The sequence below is a fragment of the Grampus griseus genome, assembly GCF_964374135.1.
Source record: "Grampus griseus genome assembly, chromosome: 9".
Taxonomy (NCBI): Eukaryota; Metazoa; Chordata; class Mammalia; order Artiodactyla; family Delphinidae; genus Grampus; species Grampus griseus.
This window is the reverse complement of record NC_139003.1, coordinates 27,648,983-27,665,842: the sequence shown is the minus strand read 5'-3', so window position 1 is coordinate 27,665,842 and position 16,860 is coordinate 27,648,983. Positions and strand designations below refer to the sequence as shown.

The window sequence follows — 16,860 nt, the reverse complement described above, 5'->3', positions numbered from 1 at the left end:
AAAAACAGAACAATAACCCTTTTGCTATGCAGCAATGAAATTTATCCCTAGGTATATTACCTGCCCAGACCCGTTTTCAAAAATATAACATCCTAACGGGAACAGAAACAAAGTAACTGAAATAACATGTATATTAGTATGTAAATGCTTAGGCGTAGCTGGTCTACAAGATAGTGGATGTATGCATCTAGTCTTACATAATGAAGAAGTCAGAACTTAAGGGAAGTTAGGCGATATTTAACTGAAATTTATCAAAAACAGAGTGCTGACATTTTGAAATAAGGGCTAAGAAGTTTTTATATATGTATCCATAAAATCAAGGAGAATGTAACAACTGAAAATGAAGGCTGACACAAGCACCTTGTATTGGTAACACAGTATCAGAAGCATCATTACTGTTGGTGACATTTTTCAAAATAGTGAGCAATGGGCTTCCCTGGTGGCGCAGTGGTTGAGAGTCCGCCTGCCGATGCAGGGGACACGGGTTCGTGCCCCGGTCCGGGAAAATCCCACATGCCGCGGAGCGGCTGGGCCCGTGAGCCATGGCCACTGAGCCTGCGCATCCGGAGCCTGTGCTCCGCAACGGGAGAGGCCACAGCAGGGAGAGGCCCACGTACCGCAAAAAAAAAAAAAAAAAAAAAAAAAAGCAATTCTCAGGAAAGTTCCTGACAAAGTTCAATCTTCCTTCAATTTACCCGGAAGGTGTCGCACTAGAAAAATAACTTAGTAAACCCATGCAAAAAAACTTTGCATTTTGTAGATGAAGAGTTATGCTCTAGGCTCAAATAATTATAAACCGGCTTTAACTACAGAAATGTCCAACACGGCATTCAAATGCCATGTGTGACGGACAATACAGCATGCATTCCAGGATTTCTAGAATCCTTGGATCCCACCCCCTAAATACCAGTGGCAAGCCCCCAGTCAACCGAGAAAATCAAAAACACCCCATACTTTTTAAAATGTCTGCTAGGGGTTATTACCATCACCGTTGATAGGCACCGGTTTGTAATTCTGGACAACTTAAGGAAGCAATGAAGGGAGACAAGATGGGTAAAGAAGAAAACAAGACCCCAAGAAAAATAAAATTTTAAGAAATGCAACCAAGTAATTATGTGGTTTTGCAGTGAAAAATAGTCTTGATGATGTAAACTCCATTAAATGGCCTTGAATTTCTAGAAGCAGCTACTCAAAGAGCAGAGAACTTAACGATTCTTACCATAAAAATCGTTCTTACTTAATGATTCTTAAACATAAAGTAGATTAGCAACCTTGGGAGGGTATTTTCCTCACAGAAATGTCTGGATGCAGGGGCGACTGGCAATGGTTTCAGAATCAAGTGCATCTGACCCAGCATCTCTCATTCCCTTAGCATCTTCCTCAGTCACAAGATGACTGTCTCCTGTCTCATACACCAGAACGTATGTCACATGGCCACCCACAGCTGCCAGGGAAGCTAGAGCTGAAAACTTAGCAAAGAGGAGGAGGGGAAATGAGCATCAGGTAATTAACACTCATAGCGGAAATAGTACAACTATAAGGTCTACAGAGGAAAAACGGAGAAATAAAAGGGGTGAGTATATTACGTAAATTAAAAGGTAAGTGTAGGTATGATGTGGATATAACAGATTATAATTAAAATCACTTAAGATTAGCATAAACATGACAGAAGTTCATTTTCTCTGAGACCTGAGCATGTGGCAGCTCTCCCCTGCAAAGCTTTCAGGGCGCCAGGCTCCTTCAGACATGTTCTGCTCTCAGCAGGCAGCATGTCCTTATTCAAATGGCTGCTCTAATGACTGACGTGGGGATTCCAGCCAGTGGAAAAAGGGCGGATGTGCCCCTCTTTCCAAGGAATGGCCTATAAGGTTTGCACAGGGCACTTCCGTTCATACCCCACTTGCCTGAACTTAGTCTTTTAGCTCTATCCAGCCACAAGAAGCTGGAAAAGACAACAGACCCTGATTGTTACATACTGTTCAGAGCCATCAGGAGAACAATCTGGGGCAACAGTCCGTCTGCCACATACTTGCTCCTAGTCTGGCAAGACTCACTTTCTGCTCTTCTCAGCAAAATCTCAGCCACATGTAGCCTGTCTTCTTGAATTCTTTAAGAACAGAGACATTGCCTGTGCAATTCGTCGTGAGAACAGACCCAGTCCTGTTCTCATGTGCGAGAAATAAAGTCGACATCCCCCTGGGCTGTGCTCTCGACCCACATTCTCTGCAGACAAGCACACCCAGTGCCACGGTTAACAAAAAAAAAAAAAGCGGGGAGAAGATGAGAAAAGGTAACCATGCTCCCAACTAAAAAGTCTGTGGCTTGTAAGGAGGGGAGAACATACTGGGGTCAACTAGCAGACTAATAATGGTAACTAACCACCTTCCAAGTAGAAGAAAGGAGCCAGATGCTTGTAAGTGGGCTTGATCTCCCCACCCTGCCCCTTCTACAGGAAGTAATGGCTGGAGTCTGAGGAGGATGGAGGACGAAAAGTGGTTTGTGCATCTTATTTCAATTTACAAAGGATTCGCCGGAAGAGTTAAAAACATAGGGAAGAGTGAAAAGGGTTCTCTCAGGAAATGTAACTGGGGTTGGGGAGAAATGGGACAGGAGACAGCTTTTTATTCCAAGTTCTGCAAGGCTTCAATTTTTAACCACATGAATATGTTTTATTTAATAGCATAAATAGATTTAGCACATTATCATCTTCAAAATAACACTATTACCATATGGTCCATTTATAATATATTCACGAACTTAAATGGTGAGAAAATACTACCCATATCCTATACTACCCGAGGCTACCACCCTCTTCAGACCGGAACCATTGCCACAATCTCTCAATTGGTCTTCCAGCTTCCACTCTTGCCTTGACAATCTATTCTCAAGGCTGGACGATGCTTCAGGCGTTGCCCTAAATTCCACGTAAATGGTGGCCCCTGGAGTTGTGCCATGTAGTGGCACTGGATCTTCTCAGGTACAGACTATTTTAGAATCTTAATCAGATCACTTTTTGAACCTGCTCAATACTCAATAGCTCCCCACCCTGCTTAAAGTCTGATCTTCCCATGGCCTAAAGAACTTACATAAGCTACCCCGTGCCTACCTCTCCAGACTCATCACTTCCTAGGATTTTTGCATCTATGTTCATCAGTGATACTGGCCTGTAGTTTTCTTTTTTTGTGACATCTTTGTCTGGTTTTGGTATCAGGGTGATGGCAGCCCCGTAGAATGAGTAGAATAAATCCTTGGATTTATCCTGTATGGACTCTCTGTGCTTCCTGGACTTGATTGACTATTTCCCGTATTAGGGAAGTTTTCAACTATAATCTCCTCCAATATTTTCTCAGTCCCTTTCTTTTTCCCTTCTTCTGGGACCCCTATAATTCGAATGTTGGTACATTTAATGTCTTCCCAGAGGTCTGAGAATGTCCTCAATTCTTTTCATTCCTTTTTCTTTATTCTGCTCTGCAGTAGTTATTTCCACTATTTTATCTTCCAGGTCACTTATCCATTCTTCTGCTTCATTTATTCTGCTATTGATTCCTTCTGGAGAATTTTTAATTTCATTTATCATGTTGTTCATCATTGTTTGTTTGCTCTTTAGTTCTTCTAGGTCCTTGTTAAATGTTTCTTATATTCTCTCAATTCTATTTCCAAGATTTTGGATCATCTTTACTATCATAACTCTGAATTCTTTTTCAGGTAGACTGCGTATTTACTCTTCATTTGTTAGCTCTGGTGGGTCTTTACCTTGCTCCTTCATCTGCTGTGTGTTTCTCTGTCTTCTCATTTTTCTTAACTTACTGTGTTTGGGATCTCCTTTTCGCAAGCTGCAGGTTCGTAGTTCCCGTTGTTTTTGGTGTCTGTCCCCAGTGGCTAAGGCTGGTTCAGTGGCTTGTGCAGGCTTCCTGGTGGAGGGGACTGGTGCCTGTGTTCTGGTGGATGAGGCTGGATCTTGTCTTTCTGGTGGGCAGTACTATGTCTGGTGGTGTGTTCTGGGATGTCTGTGACCTTATCATGATTTTAGGCAGCCTCTCACCTAATGGGTGGGATTGTGTTCCTGCCTTGCTAGTTGTTTGGCATAGGGTGTCCAGCACTGTAGCCTGCTGGTCGTTGAGGGGAGCTGGGTCTTAGCATTGAGAAGGTGATCTCTGGGAGAGCTCCAGCCATTTGATATTATGTGGAGCTGGGAGGTCTCTGGTGGACCAAAGTCCTGAACTCGGTTCTCCCACCACAGAGGCACAGGCCTGACACCCAGCCAGAGCACCATGGCCCTGTCAGTTACCCTGTCAGCCCTGTCAGGCTCAGAAGAAAAGGGAGAAAAAAAAGAAAAAGAAAAGAAAATAGTGTTATTAAAATTTTTAAAAATTTAAAAGAAAGAAAGGAGAGAGCAACCAAACCAAAAAACAAATCCAACAATGATAACCAGCACTAAAAACTATACTAAAAAAAAAAAAAATGGACAGACAGAACTCTAGGACAAATGGTAAAAGTAAAGCTATACAGACAGAATCACACAAAGCAGCATACATATACACTCACAGAATCACACAAAGCAGCATACATATACACTCACAGAGAAAAAAGGAAAAAAGTATATAATCTATATATTTTAAAAAAAAAGGAAGAGAGCAACCAAATCAATAAACAAATCTACCAATGATAATAAACTCTAAATACTAAACTAAGATAAACAAAAACCAAAAGCAAATTAGATGCAGAAAGCAAACCCCCAAGTCTACAGTTGCTCCCAAAGTCCACTGCCTCAATTTTTAGGTGATTCGTTGTCTACTCAGGTATTCCACAGATGCAAGTACATCAAGTTGACTGTGGAGCTTTAATCCGCTGCTCCTGAGGCTGCTGGGAGAGACTTCCCTTTCTCTTCTTTGTTCGCACAGCTCCTGGGGTTCAGCTTTGAATTTGGACCCGCTTCTGCGTGTAGGTCGCCTGAGGGCGTCTGGTCTTCGCTCAGACAGGATGGGGTTAAAGGAGCAGCTGATTCGGGGGCTCTGGCTCACGCAGGCCGGGGAGAGGGAGGGGTACGGATGCGGGGCGAGCCTGAGGCAGTAGAGGCCGGCATGACTTTGCACCAGCTCAAGGCGCGCTGTGCGTTCTCCCTCGGAAGTTGTCCCTGGATCCCGGGACCCTGGCAGTGGCGGGCTGCACAGGCTCCCCGGAAGGGAGGTGTGGATAGTGACCTGTGCTCGCACACAGGCTTCTTGGTGGCTGCAGCAGCAGCCTTAGCATCTCATGCCCGTCTCTGGGGTCCATGCTGATAGCCGTGGCTCACGCCCGTCTCTGGAGCTCGTTTAAGCGGTGCTCTGAATCCCCTCTCCTCGCGCACCCAAAACAATGGTGTCTTGCCTCTTAGGCAAGTCCAGACCTTTTCCCTGACTTCCTCCCGGCTAGCCATGGCGCACTAGCCCCCTTCAGGCTGTGTTCACGCAGCCAAGCCCAGTTCTCTCCCTGGGATCCGACCTCCGAAGCCCAAGCCTCAGCTCCCAGCCCTCGCCCGCCCCGGCGGCTGAGCAGACAAGCTTCTCGGGCTGATGAGTGCTGGTCGGCACCGATCCTCTGGGCAGGAATCTCTCCACTTTGCCCTCTGCACCCCCACTGCTGCGCTCTCCTCCGTGGCTCCAAAGCTTCCCCCCCCCACCACAACCCCCCCGTCTCCGCCAGTGAAGGGCCTTCCTAGTGTGTGGAAACCCTTCCTCCTTCACGGCTCCCTCCCAGAGGTGCAGGTCCCATCCCTATTCTTTTGTCTCTTTTTTGTTTTGCCCTACACAGGTATGTGGGGAGTTTCTTGCCTTTTGGGAAGTCTGAGGTCTTCTGCCAGCGTTCAGTAGGTGTTCTGTAGGAGTTGTTCCACATGTAGATGTATTTCTGATGTATTTGTGGGGAGGAAGGTGATTTCCACGTCTTACTCCTCCACCATCTTGAAGGTCTTCCTGTGAATTTTTTTTTTTAAGGAAAAAATCTGAAGACTTAAAACTAACATTAAAGATTAAGAAAATAAGTGAGAAATATGCCCAACTCTATGTTAATATACATGAAAATCTAGAATTGGCCGATTCTCTGAAATTATGCAATCATCACAATTGAATCTGGAATAAGAAGAAAAATCTAATAGGCTAGGGAAAGGAAAAAATCAAAAATAGGTTCTGGATGTAGTTCATTTCATGAGTCAATTGTTTCAAAAGTTCACGTATAATAGGGGTTACCCTAGCAATGCAAACATGGTTTAATAAGAACCTAGAAATATGTCACATCAGTAAAATAAAACTAGTCAATCACCTCAATTGATGCAGAAATCTGATAACATTCAGAGTCCATTCCTGACATTTTATCCTCTTAACGTAATAAAAACAGAATTATCCTAAAACACTAACCAACACTATATTCACTGGTAGAATACCAAAAGCATTCCCAGGAAAGCCTGGACCAAGCCTAAGGTATTGGCAACAAGTACACATACTCTTCTAGACATTGTATTAGGACAGTTGCCCTGTGAAACAAAAGAGGTACAGCTACTGGACCAGACAAAAGTTATAACTATTAGCAGATGATTCAACCACCTACTTAGAAATTCTAGAAGAATAAAGTACTAATTACTCAGTCAGTAGTGTACTGTAATATAACCAGCTGTAACAAAAATTAGAGTTTTACATTTATCCATAATAAAACAGGGAAGGATGTCACAGTAAAAACAAAAATTATAAAATGCTTAAAAATAATTATAATTATTAAGTATAAATGCAAAGGTTCTATATAATGAAAATGCAAAACATCACAAAGACATAAGAAGCTTAACTAAAGAGATATGCTGGGCTTCCCTGGTGGCACAGTGGTTGGGAGTCCGCCTGCAGTTAGGGGACACGGGTTCGTGCCCTGGTCCGGGAAGATCCCACATGCCGCGGAGCGGCTAGGCCCATGAGCCATGGCCACTGAACCTGCGCGTCCAGAGCCTGTGCTCCGCAACGGGAGAGGCCACAACAGTGAGAGGCCCGCATACTGCAAAAAAAAAAAAAAAAAAAAAAAAAAGATATGCTATGTTCCTAGAAGACTGAATGTAATAAAATATAGTTTCCTAAACAAGATTAAATTAAAAATGATAGCACCTAATTTGGAGCACATCCATGCAGTAGGCACTATACTAAGCACTTTATATGTATCACTTCATTTAATCAGAACAGGAATACTATGAGGTCATTATCCCCATTTTACAAATGAAAAACCCAGGGCCCAGAGACATGAAATGCCTTGCTCACACAGTGAATGAATAGAAAATAATGAAGCCCAGGCCCTCTGAAGCCAAAGTGATTTCCATCAGATATTAAAATATGGTAAGATCATAATTATGGTATTAGCAGTAGGAAAAAGTAGTAGATTAATGAATTAGAATAGGTAGCCTAGAAACAGATATAAAGAGAAATACATACAAATAGTCTATACATCACTGAACATTATCCCATGAGAAATTTTCTGCTTGTTTTATTCTCTAGTCTCAGAACATTTTGTAGTTAAACTCACATACTAGGGGCTCAATAAATATTTGATCAATGAATTAATGAAGGAAAGAATATAAATGATTTGGTCTAACACCTTAGTAATTGAAGTAGAGCTTAATCAAAAGTTAGGCTTCAAGAATTGCTTAGCTATTTGGGGGAAAAAAAGTCAATTCCTTGATTCAAATTTTAATTCAAGATGGGAAACTTATTAGCCAAGAATATAAATTAGAAATAAGTTTTTAAGATCAACTGAATTCTATCTAAAAAACGAAACGAAAGGCAGAAAGGCAGACTATAGAAACACCCTCCACAAAGGAATGCTACCTTCAACATACCGAGGACGGGGACACATTAATAAGTGACACCTAAATCTCAATAGAGAAGTAGGAATAGGATATTAGATCATATACATTCATCCTCCCAAGCAATCAGAAATGAGCAAATTAAATACCACCTCAGCTATCAGACTGAGAAGGATAGCCTTTTAATTATTCATACCCTTTGTCCCAGTAACATTTTCATCACAAAAATTCATTCCTAACTCGAAAGTTATAAAATGAAAATATTCAAACCATAAAGTTTACAAAGCAATGTGATAAAATTTCAAGAAGCAAAGCAAAGCATCAGGGATGCTCTACAAAGCAGAAGGCTCCCAAATACAAACAAAGGACTTAACCCATTGTGCAATCTGAGGAAAACAGGGGCTTTCCTTACTGTCTAACCTAACATTAGAGTTTTGGAAATAGCACAAAAATAAAGACACTCTTAGATAAGTCCTTAGTTTTTAATTACTTCACTTAAAACAATTACTAGAGAATGACTTCTAAGGTTTACTTTTTGAAAAACCCGTATGCATTCCTACTGCACACACTGGAAAAAACATTCCACCTGCTAATGATCTTGTAAGACCAGACCACTGTGAAATTCACTCTTCAGTTAGACATTGCTCAGGGTCAACTCCAACTTGGAGATTTCACTAGATTCTCCTTTCCAGTTCATTTTGTAATGGTAAACGCTCAGGCTTACCCTCCTATATTTCCCGTTGCAAACACTGTGATCTATCTGTGGTTTTGTAATGAATAAATTACACAATTGATAATGTAGTTCAATAGCCTCCAGCATGTCAGCAAATTAAAGACCTTTTAAAAGTCTAAATACGCACTGTCCTCCCACTGTATTGGTTCAATAGAGTCTAAAATATTTAGATGTTTTTTGTTCCTTGCCTAGAGCACCCCATTACCTTTTCCTCAATATGTAAAACGGGTTTAATTACTCAGTAATCTCACTCATTATTGCAAATATTATACTTTCACCTTGCCTAGGTGAAAATAAGCCATAAACTAAGTCATTTTCCTGTAGTTTCCCTTTAAAACAGGGATTATCAAGTCTGATCGTACACTGGTATCACCTGGGAAGCTTTACGACTCTAACCCAGAGATTGGTTTAATTAGTCTGGGGTACAACCTGGATAATGGGATTTTTTTTTTGAATTTTTGAATTTTGATTTATTTTTTATACAGCAGGTTCTTATTAACCATTTTATACATATTAGTGTATATACGTCAATCCCAATCTCCCAATTCATCCCACCACCACCACCACCCCGCTTTCCCCCCTTGGTGTCCGTACGTTTGTTCTCTATAACGGTGTCTCTATTTCTGCCCTGCAAACTGGTTCATCTGTACCATTTTTCTAGGTTCCACATATATGCGTTAATACACGATATTTGTTTTTCTCTTTCTGACTCACTTCACTCTGATTTTTAAAAGCTCTCCAGGTGATTCTAATGTGCAGCTAAGGATAAGAATCCCAGGGGTTTTTTTTTCTTCTTTTTTTTTCTTTAAAAAAAGGAAATCATATCAAAATCCTTAGGTAACTTAAACACTGGTCCTAAGGTGACATGTTACAGATTTGGGACAGTTCCATGATTAGCTTCTTGAATACTCTTAAAGCTTTGGAACAATATCATTTGTTCCAATGCTATTCTATTTACAATCATTAGTTTTTTTCCTGGCCTAAAAACTGAAATGGCAATAACACATGACTATGCAACCCACCCTCTTTGCCAAAGAAAGGTCTAATCTGAAATGCATAAAAAGTAGCACAATAACTCAAAAGAGGCCTGCCTCACTAGAAAACAATAACCGGTAGAATTTTCCATTCAGAATTCCCATACTTAACAGCCTGACAATTGGGTTTCTTAATTTTGTTTTGAAGGTCTTTCATGACTTTACAAACTATGCCATTTATCTTGTGAGTGTAGAAATGAAGGGAACTGCTTCCATTTAATAGAGGGAACACACAGCATAACAATATTTTACTTCACTTTATAAGCAGTAAACGTAAACCAAAATTACACCTGATTTCATTTTTGAAAGAAGCGAACTCCAATATCGCTTAATCCATTTCAGTTCTCATTAGCACAACTCATTCCACCAAATTAAGTGCCGTGGTCTCAAGACACCCTGCGGAGGGATAGATGAATCAATTGAAACAAGCAGCATTTTTTTCTCTGAGATAAAGTCCAGTCTGAGGTTTCACTCTAATGTGTGGTTTCCAACTCACTCCCCACAGGACAATGTACTCCATATTAAAAGCAGCCAACAACATAACCCATCCCTTCTGCACCATAAAGTACCAAAGCGCAAGGAGCAAAGCATGAATTATCCTAACTCCCTGAGAGGGTGGGCTTTTTAGACTATCACCACATCTCCTGGACACCTGCAAGCAAGAGAGCAAGGCATGCTGTGGGGCTTCTACACTGCTTGTCTCTCGGATTTGGTTGTGGCATTGGGACAGTCTTCTCTTCGAAGTCATTAGTTCTATACCAACAGGTATTACCCTTTTTATGGCTTTCTTTACAGAGGGTGGGGTGAGGCCTGGTGGTCTCAAAACATGTTTAGGAACGTTAATTTCCACAGAAGAGAGGTTGACTCTTTGCCTTTATATTCTTGCCTCCACCCTATACCTCCCTAATTCCTCGAGACAGGGACTAAATCTGACACTTCCTATCCAACAAGCATTTAACTAGGTTCTTATACATCATGCACTACGCTGAGAATACATCAGGCTACAGTCGTATCTTAGGCCCCAAAGATGGCACAACATAGCACTAAGGAACAATGACCCCTAGCATAAGGTAAGTGATTCCTGGCCTTTGTAAATCTAGCTCATTTTTTCATAAAATTGTCTTTTCTGAGCCTGGGGATCACCTAAGCAGTAAGAACATTTTTTTTTAAGCTACAGAAAGTACTGCCATTTCCAAAGAGGGATAAAAGTGGCCACTTTACTGCAGTATAAACACTCAGACGTGCCAAGTGCAGAACCCACTGTGTATTATTTCCCCCAATGCTATTTCCCCACAGTGCTCTCTTCCTGATCGGTTCTACCAAAGGAGATTACTTCCCCACCGTCTGCAATTTCACATTATTTGTATACATTTCTCAAACTTAGTGTGGAAAATTATGCAAAGTGGTGGGAGTGATTATATAAGCAGGTTTAAGGCAGTTTAGTGAGATTACAGTGACACATAAAAATGCAAAGAACAAGGGCAGATGAATCACATGTTAAGTTATTAGATACCATTTTAGTCTTTTTGATTCCCTCTTCATTATTTCTAGTTTAAGGTAGTTGGCTTCAACATCTGACTTACTTAATTTAATAAAACAAATAATGAACAAAGCAGCTACTGACTAGAAACCTATCGACTAGCCAACCAAAACTGTGAGCGCTTTAAGTCATGCACACCTGAAATCGTTATAAACTGAGACCTGCAATCTGTAAACCACATCTATGGAACATACTTAACCTCTTCTATGGTAGTCATTATGTTTCTCAGATTCTCCCTACCTTCTAACCACCATGGACTTTATTTTTCCTTCAGCGTCTCAATGTTTTCCAAAGGTTCGACAAATTGCCTTTATTAAGCAGTAACTGATTAGCTTTAACTGCATCATTGTTGTTTCCTAGTTTCAACGGTGATCCCACCTTTAACCAATGACCTAGAATCATCCAAGGTTCATCATTATCACTGTTAGCTGATGGTGCAAAGGTAATCAACGTAAATAAGCATCAGAGGCTTAAGCATTATTCACAGCTGAAGTCATTTTTGCCATTGGCTGTTTGTTACTCCACATTGGTAGCATGTGTGAACCGTTTAGGTGGTGTGACCACCCGGTACAAGGCGTTGTCAGTGCCTGGTCTACACTCCTCCCAGAGTTTTCTGTAAAGCCTCAAGTTATCAGACTGGCATAAGCTAACCACCATTATTCTTCTAAGCTGAAATTTTCCAGCCAAAAGCAAAGACAGACATGTTTTAGTCAACTGAGCTTAACGCTATTAAGCTTTTTCAGCTCGTGGATACAACCTCCTACTAGCTTTGTGGGCCATCTTAGCCAAGTGGGAAAACAAAAAACAGTGCAGCTCAGCTGGTTCACAGAAACCCACCAACCCTACTAGTGAGACAGCTTTGACTGCCAGGATAAGGCTTTTATCTTCCTGTGATTAATTTTCTTCATTTATAAGATGAGGACCCTTTCAAATCTCAATTTCTGAGTTTCTAAATTCTTGAAGTTAGAAGTGAGTAAGCAGCAATATGCATTTCAATTACAACAATTTAAGCTATTAAATCCTTTTACTAGATGTCTGACTACTTGAAGATACAGAATAAAAATATACAATGGGGGCTTCCCTGGTGGCGCAGTGTTTGGGAGTCCGCCTGCCGATGCAGGGGACATGGGTTCGTGCCCAGGTCCGGGAAAATCCCACATGCCACGGAGCAGCTAGGTCCGTGAGCCATGGCCGCTGAACCTGCGCGTCCAGAGCCTGTGCTCCGCAACGAGAGAGGCCACAACAGTGAGAGGCCCGCATACCGCAAAAAAAAAAAAAAAAATATATATATATACACACACAATGGATTAGTGATTTTGCAATTATCCTGTTACTTCTTTTATATAACCCAACTGTATACTTCAAGAACAAAGTTTTTGTCATTAATTATTGGCTTGTGCATCAAATCCGGAGGAATACAGTTAAATTCCCATTTCATTTTGTCCTGGGAGGAAACCCGACTGCCAAGAATTGCTCCAGCTCCCTTTAACAAGCAACTTGTTAAAAAAAAAAAAAAAAAGTGGGGAGCCTTTTGAATAAGTTTGAATAAGGGAAACACTTAAGTTGTTTGGGGGCCTCCCCTTAAAATATAAGAATAAGTCACAAAACTTCATCTCACAGCATTTAATGCTCTCAATATTTAGAAAATAGAAATTTCCAAGCAGTCTTAAGTATTTTTGTACAGAACATACGCAATGTTTTGCGTCATTTTTGCAGTTTGGAATTATTTTTGGTGATGCCTGAAGGAGGTTATAACAATGGTCTCCTCAGTGGTATTGTGAATGCACCTGTTTGCCTATTCAAATAATTTCTAGAGAAACATTCTATTTAAACAAGAGTGTCAGAGAAATCTGCCCTATTTGAACAAGCGAGAGTTTGTTTCATTAACAAAACGCAACAAGTATGTACAGTAAGAATCAGCTACCAGTAAGCGACTCTTTGCAAAAGCATCTTCAGTGATCATATTCCAGACAGGAATAGCCTTAGTTTCACCAAACGTTATTTTTATACTTTAACACACCGAAAATAAACTTAAATGCAATATGAATATTAAAACTGGAGACTGGATGATATTCATAAACTTATATGACTACATACAACATACACAAAAACTTAGTTTAAGAGTGACTGAAGATGAAAGTCTCTTGACCTACAGAGTTAAGAGGCACTGGGTGACTGTAATACAACCCAATGCAATCAAAGGATAACACAGTGTGGTACTCACCTAGGAACAAAATGGAAGGCTCACAAAAACTCCACAGGGCACTCAAAACTGACCTCACAAATGGTGGCTTCAATCATACCAATTGGTTAGGGAATAGAAAATGTTACTCAGAAATCCTTCTCTCCTCCAAAATGAAGGGCCTGCCTGGATCCCAAGGTCTTTTCCAACTCTAGCATTCTGTGACTAACTTACCTAGAGGGTTAGGCATTTGAAGGATCTGTGTAATTAGCCACCAACTGTAGCGAATCATCCCCTAAGTACTCCCAGGGAGCAATTCAAAACAGCTGCTTGGTTTAGGCCTGTTTTAAGAGGTTGGGTAAATGGGGGTGGGAGGGTAATAGGAAGACTGCATTTACTCTGAAATACCAGCTTCTCACAAGTCAATTCAGAAATGCTCCAAATTTCTAAGAAATGCTTCACATGCTTAAGTTAATGGTTCAGAAAACTAACAAACATCTATGCAACTAGGTATGCTTTGGACAAATTACAATACAATCTCTCTGGGTCTCCACATCCTGTCCCAAACTAAGGGGGCTAGTGCAGATTTCTGGTGAATCGTCTAGGTTCAACATTCTATCAAGATTTCTTAGTTTCTATTGAAAACAGTCACCCAATTCGGGCAATTTTGAGTCATCACTTCCGTCTGCTACAGACTATTAGACCCTGGGGTCTTGTTTTAAAACTAAAGTTGGCAGGTATTTCACCTGAAACTCTTTAGCTCTTTGGGGACGGGGACAAAAGCGCTTTCGTGATGAAGTAGTTATGAACCAGTCCTTTATTTTTCATCAAGAGCGTGTTTCCTTAGGCCCGCCGAGACCGGTAATTACTAACCCACAGCAACTCTCCAAAGCTGCGCACCTTCCCTCCTTAGGATCTGATGTCCTAGTTACACAGCAATACAGGAAAACTTGTCCAGTTAGCTTTGTTTCGTGGAACATTTCTACACCTTCTCCCCCAGAAACGACTTCTCCCTAGCTATCAGAAGTGTTCAGATTCCACACTCATTCAGACCCACGGTAAAGCCCAGCTCCAGGAGGGCCAAGCGGACAGGAATGCACCACTACCCTTCGAAATTAAAGTTGATGGGAGCTGTGTTCTCACCCGGCCGGGTGCAACGGCCGCACCGCCGGGCTGTCAGGTCGGTCTCGGTCCCGACCAAGCTGACAGCTTCTGCCCACCGCGGGGGAGAAGATGCGTACATTGCAACCTGATACCAAGCGGGCTAAAGCACCGTCCTCCCTCCAAAGATTCCCTTGCCCTCCAAGACTAACAAAAATACAGTGTCCTGCAGGAGGACAACGGGCAGGCGCCCCAGAAAAGCCCAGGGAGGAAGAAGTGGGGCTGGAGACGCCCGGTCCTGCCGGCAACTCACCTTCTGCTGCCTCCGGGCCATGTCGGTGGGCTGCTTGGCGTTGAAGGGGTACGCGATGCATCTCACCACGAAGACGTAGAGCTGCAGGCGGATCCTCCGCTCCTGCTCCTCGTCCAGCAGCCGTTCGGGCTCGTCTCGCCCCTCGCTGAGCCCCGAGGGGCTCGGGCTCACGGGTCTGGCTGCGCCGCCGCCGCCGCCCGCGCGCCCTGCCGCGTCCCGCCGCCCTTCCCGAGCCGGGGCCGGCTGCGCTCGCTGAGAGCCGCCGGCCGCCACCAGCACATCGCGGCTCTCCTCTTCCAGCCCCTCGTCCGACTCCTCTTCGCTGGAAGACGGGTCCAGCATAGTGCTCGGGGCACCCCGCCGCTCGGCCCGCGGCCCCCAGGCGCCTCACCCCCTGCCGCTGCGCCCGCGGGTCTGAGGGAGCCGCTCGGCTGGCCGCAGCGGCCGCAGAACGAAAGGGAAACTGGCCGAGGCTTTCCGGACACGTCGAGTTAGACCCAAGAGTGTTTCCTACCACCAGGGCGAAAGAGGCGGGCGGGAGCCGAGAGGAGGACTGGTAGCGGAGGGGGTGGAGGAGCCGCCGGGATTAAATAGGCGGAGTTAGCGTCGGGGGTGAGCCCGAGCGCCTGGTGAACTGCTCGGCTGGCCCGGGCCCCGCCAGCCCCGTAGTCCTCCAACGTCCGCCGGCCGAGGCGGAGCCGCCCGAGCGCCCGGGTGCAGGTGGGGAACCTGTGGCGCCTACAACAAGCAACACGTGGAATGGAAGGTTGAGGAGCGGGCACGGGGTCGCGGAGTGCGCGTGCGCGCGCCGCCGGCGCCGCCGCGACCCTGGCCGAGTGCCCGGGTGTCAGGCGCGTAGTTTGCAAAGATGCGGAGCGCTGAGCGCAGTGGCTCTGTGTGCGCCCACCCGGGACGCTTGGACTGCCGTGACACCACCACCACCACCACCACCTATCCCCTTTTCTCCCGCAAGCTTCCTGAGGGACAGGCGGACGTGGGGCAGGAGAGCTGGCCCTCTCCACCTCCCCGGGTGAGCGGAACAGCCAGAACGTGAGTCTCCAGCCCGAATTTGATACCCAGGGTTGAACCCCAGCACGGAAAAGTGGGGCCAGAGCCGTTTACCGCCAAATAACGTGGAGAAGAGACTTTAAAAAGTCTCTCGCTCAGCTCTGTTGCTGTTTGACGCTATGCTGAAGTCCAAATTGTAAAAGTCAGAGGAACATTCTTGAAAAGAAAAGCAAAAACAAAATACATGAGGCTTTCTTTTTAAACTGTCTTTATTCCTGTAGATGCATGAGTAAGACCGGTTTTATATCTGCGAAATGGCACTCTGCTTCAGCTCACACATAGCTTTATTTTCTGGGTTGGGATGCGGTTGACTCAAGACAGGTTGTGCAGTGTAGACATTTATTCAGCAGATTTTTTAGCACACGCCCGGTGTCCAGCAGTTAGCGTTTGGACGAGCCCGCAGCGCCCTGGGACACACACTTGGTCACTATCGGTTCCGGCCTCAAGTGGGCGTCTCGTAGCTGCATCCGAAGCCTGTCTTATCTGCGCAGATTTCTCAGTCCCAAAGCCAGAACCACCTAGGAGTTTCTTTCTGTGTTTTTTCCGGTATTCTTAATCCGGACAAAGGAGGAAATAGGGAAAATAGTGCATTCAACATTAGGTGCAGTGCGCAGTGGCCAAACTGGCAGGGAGGCGATGGAAGCTCAGTGCAAATATCACCCGGCCGGTAAAACTACCGGCTCTGAGCTCGTCTACCCCGTGGCCAAATAGCAGCTGTAGCTTTTTCAAGCCACTTCCGCAGTTAGGTACACATGAGGGAGGCTTTCCTTCTGCATTTACTCATAGTCTCCCAAGATGTAGAAAGACAAAGAAGCATTTACTCCTGGGGAAACTTGCCTATTTATCAATCCTTACAGGTGCCCACGGTGATGAAAGGTGTTCACTGAGGGCGTGACTGCTGGCTGATCTCCAACTGCCAAGGAACACAAATCTCAAAAACTGATGTATTTAAAGGCAATATTTTTCACTTTTTGGCAAGGTAAACCATAAATAACAAGCTTATTCATTTAAGTTATAGTATCTAATGTTATATACATAGCACTCTACATTTTGCAAAGTTTTGTAAACGTGCTTGT

The 16,860-nt window shown here is 43.6% G+C and overlaps 1 protein-coding gene across 3 annotated transcripts in view; it reads right to left on the bottom strand.

The window, feature by feature from the left end:
* The window catches only part of CADPS2 (calcium dependent secretion activator 2), a gene marked incomplete at its 5' end in the record, with an annotated part of 490,811 nt that extends 475,753 nt beyond the window's left edge, over positions 1 to 15,058 (bottom strand). For all 3 annotated transcript variants that reach the window (XM_082661437.1, XM_082661438.1, XM_082661439.1), the window contains one exon: positions 14,717 to 15,058. In XM_082661437.1, coding sequence (XP_082517563.1) covers positions 14,717 to 15,058 — 342 coding nt within the window. The remainder of the gene's footprint in view (positions 1 to 14,716) is intronic.
* Between the last annotated feature and the right edge of the window lie 1,802 nt (positions 15,059 to 16,860).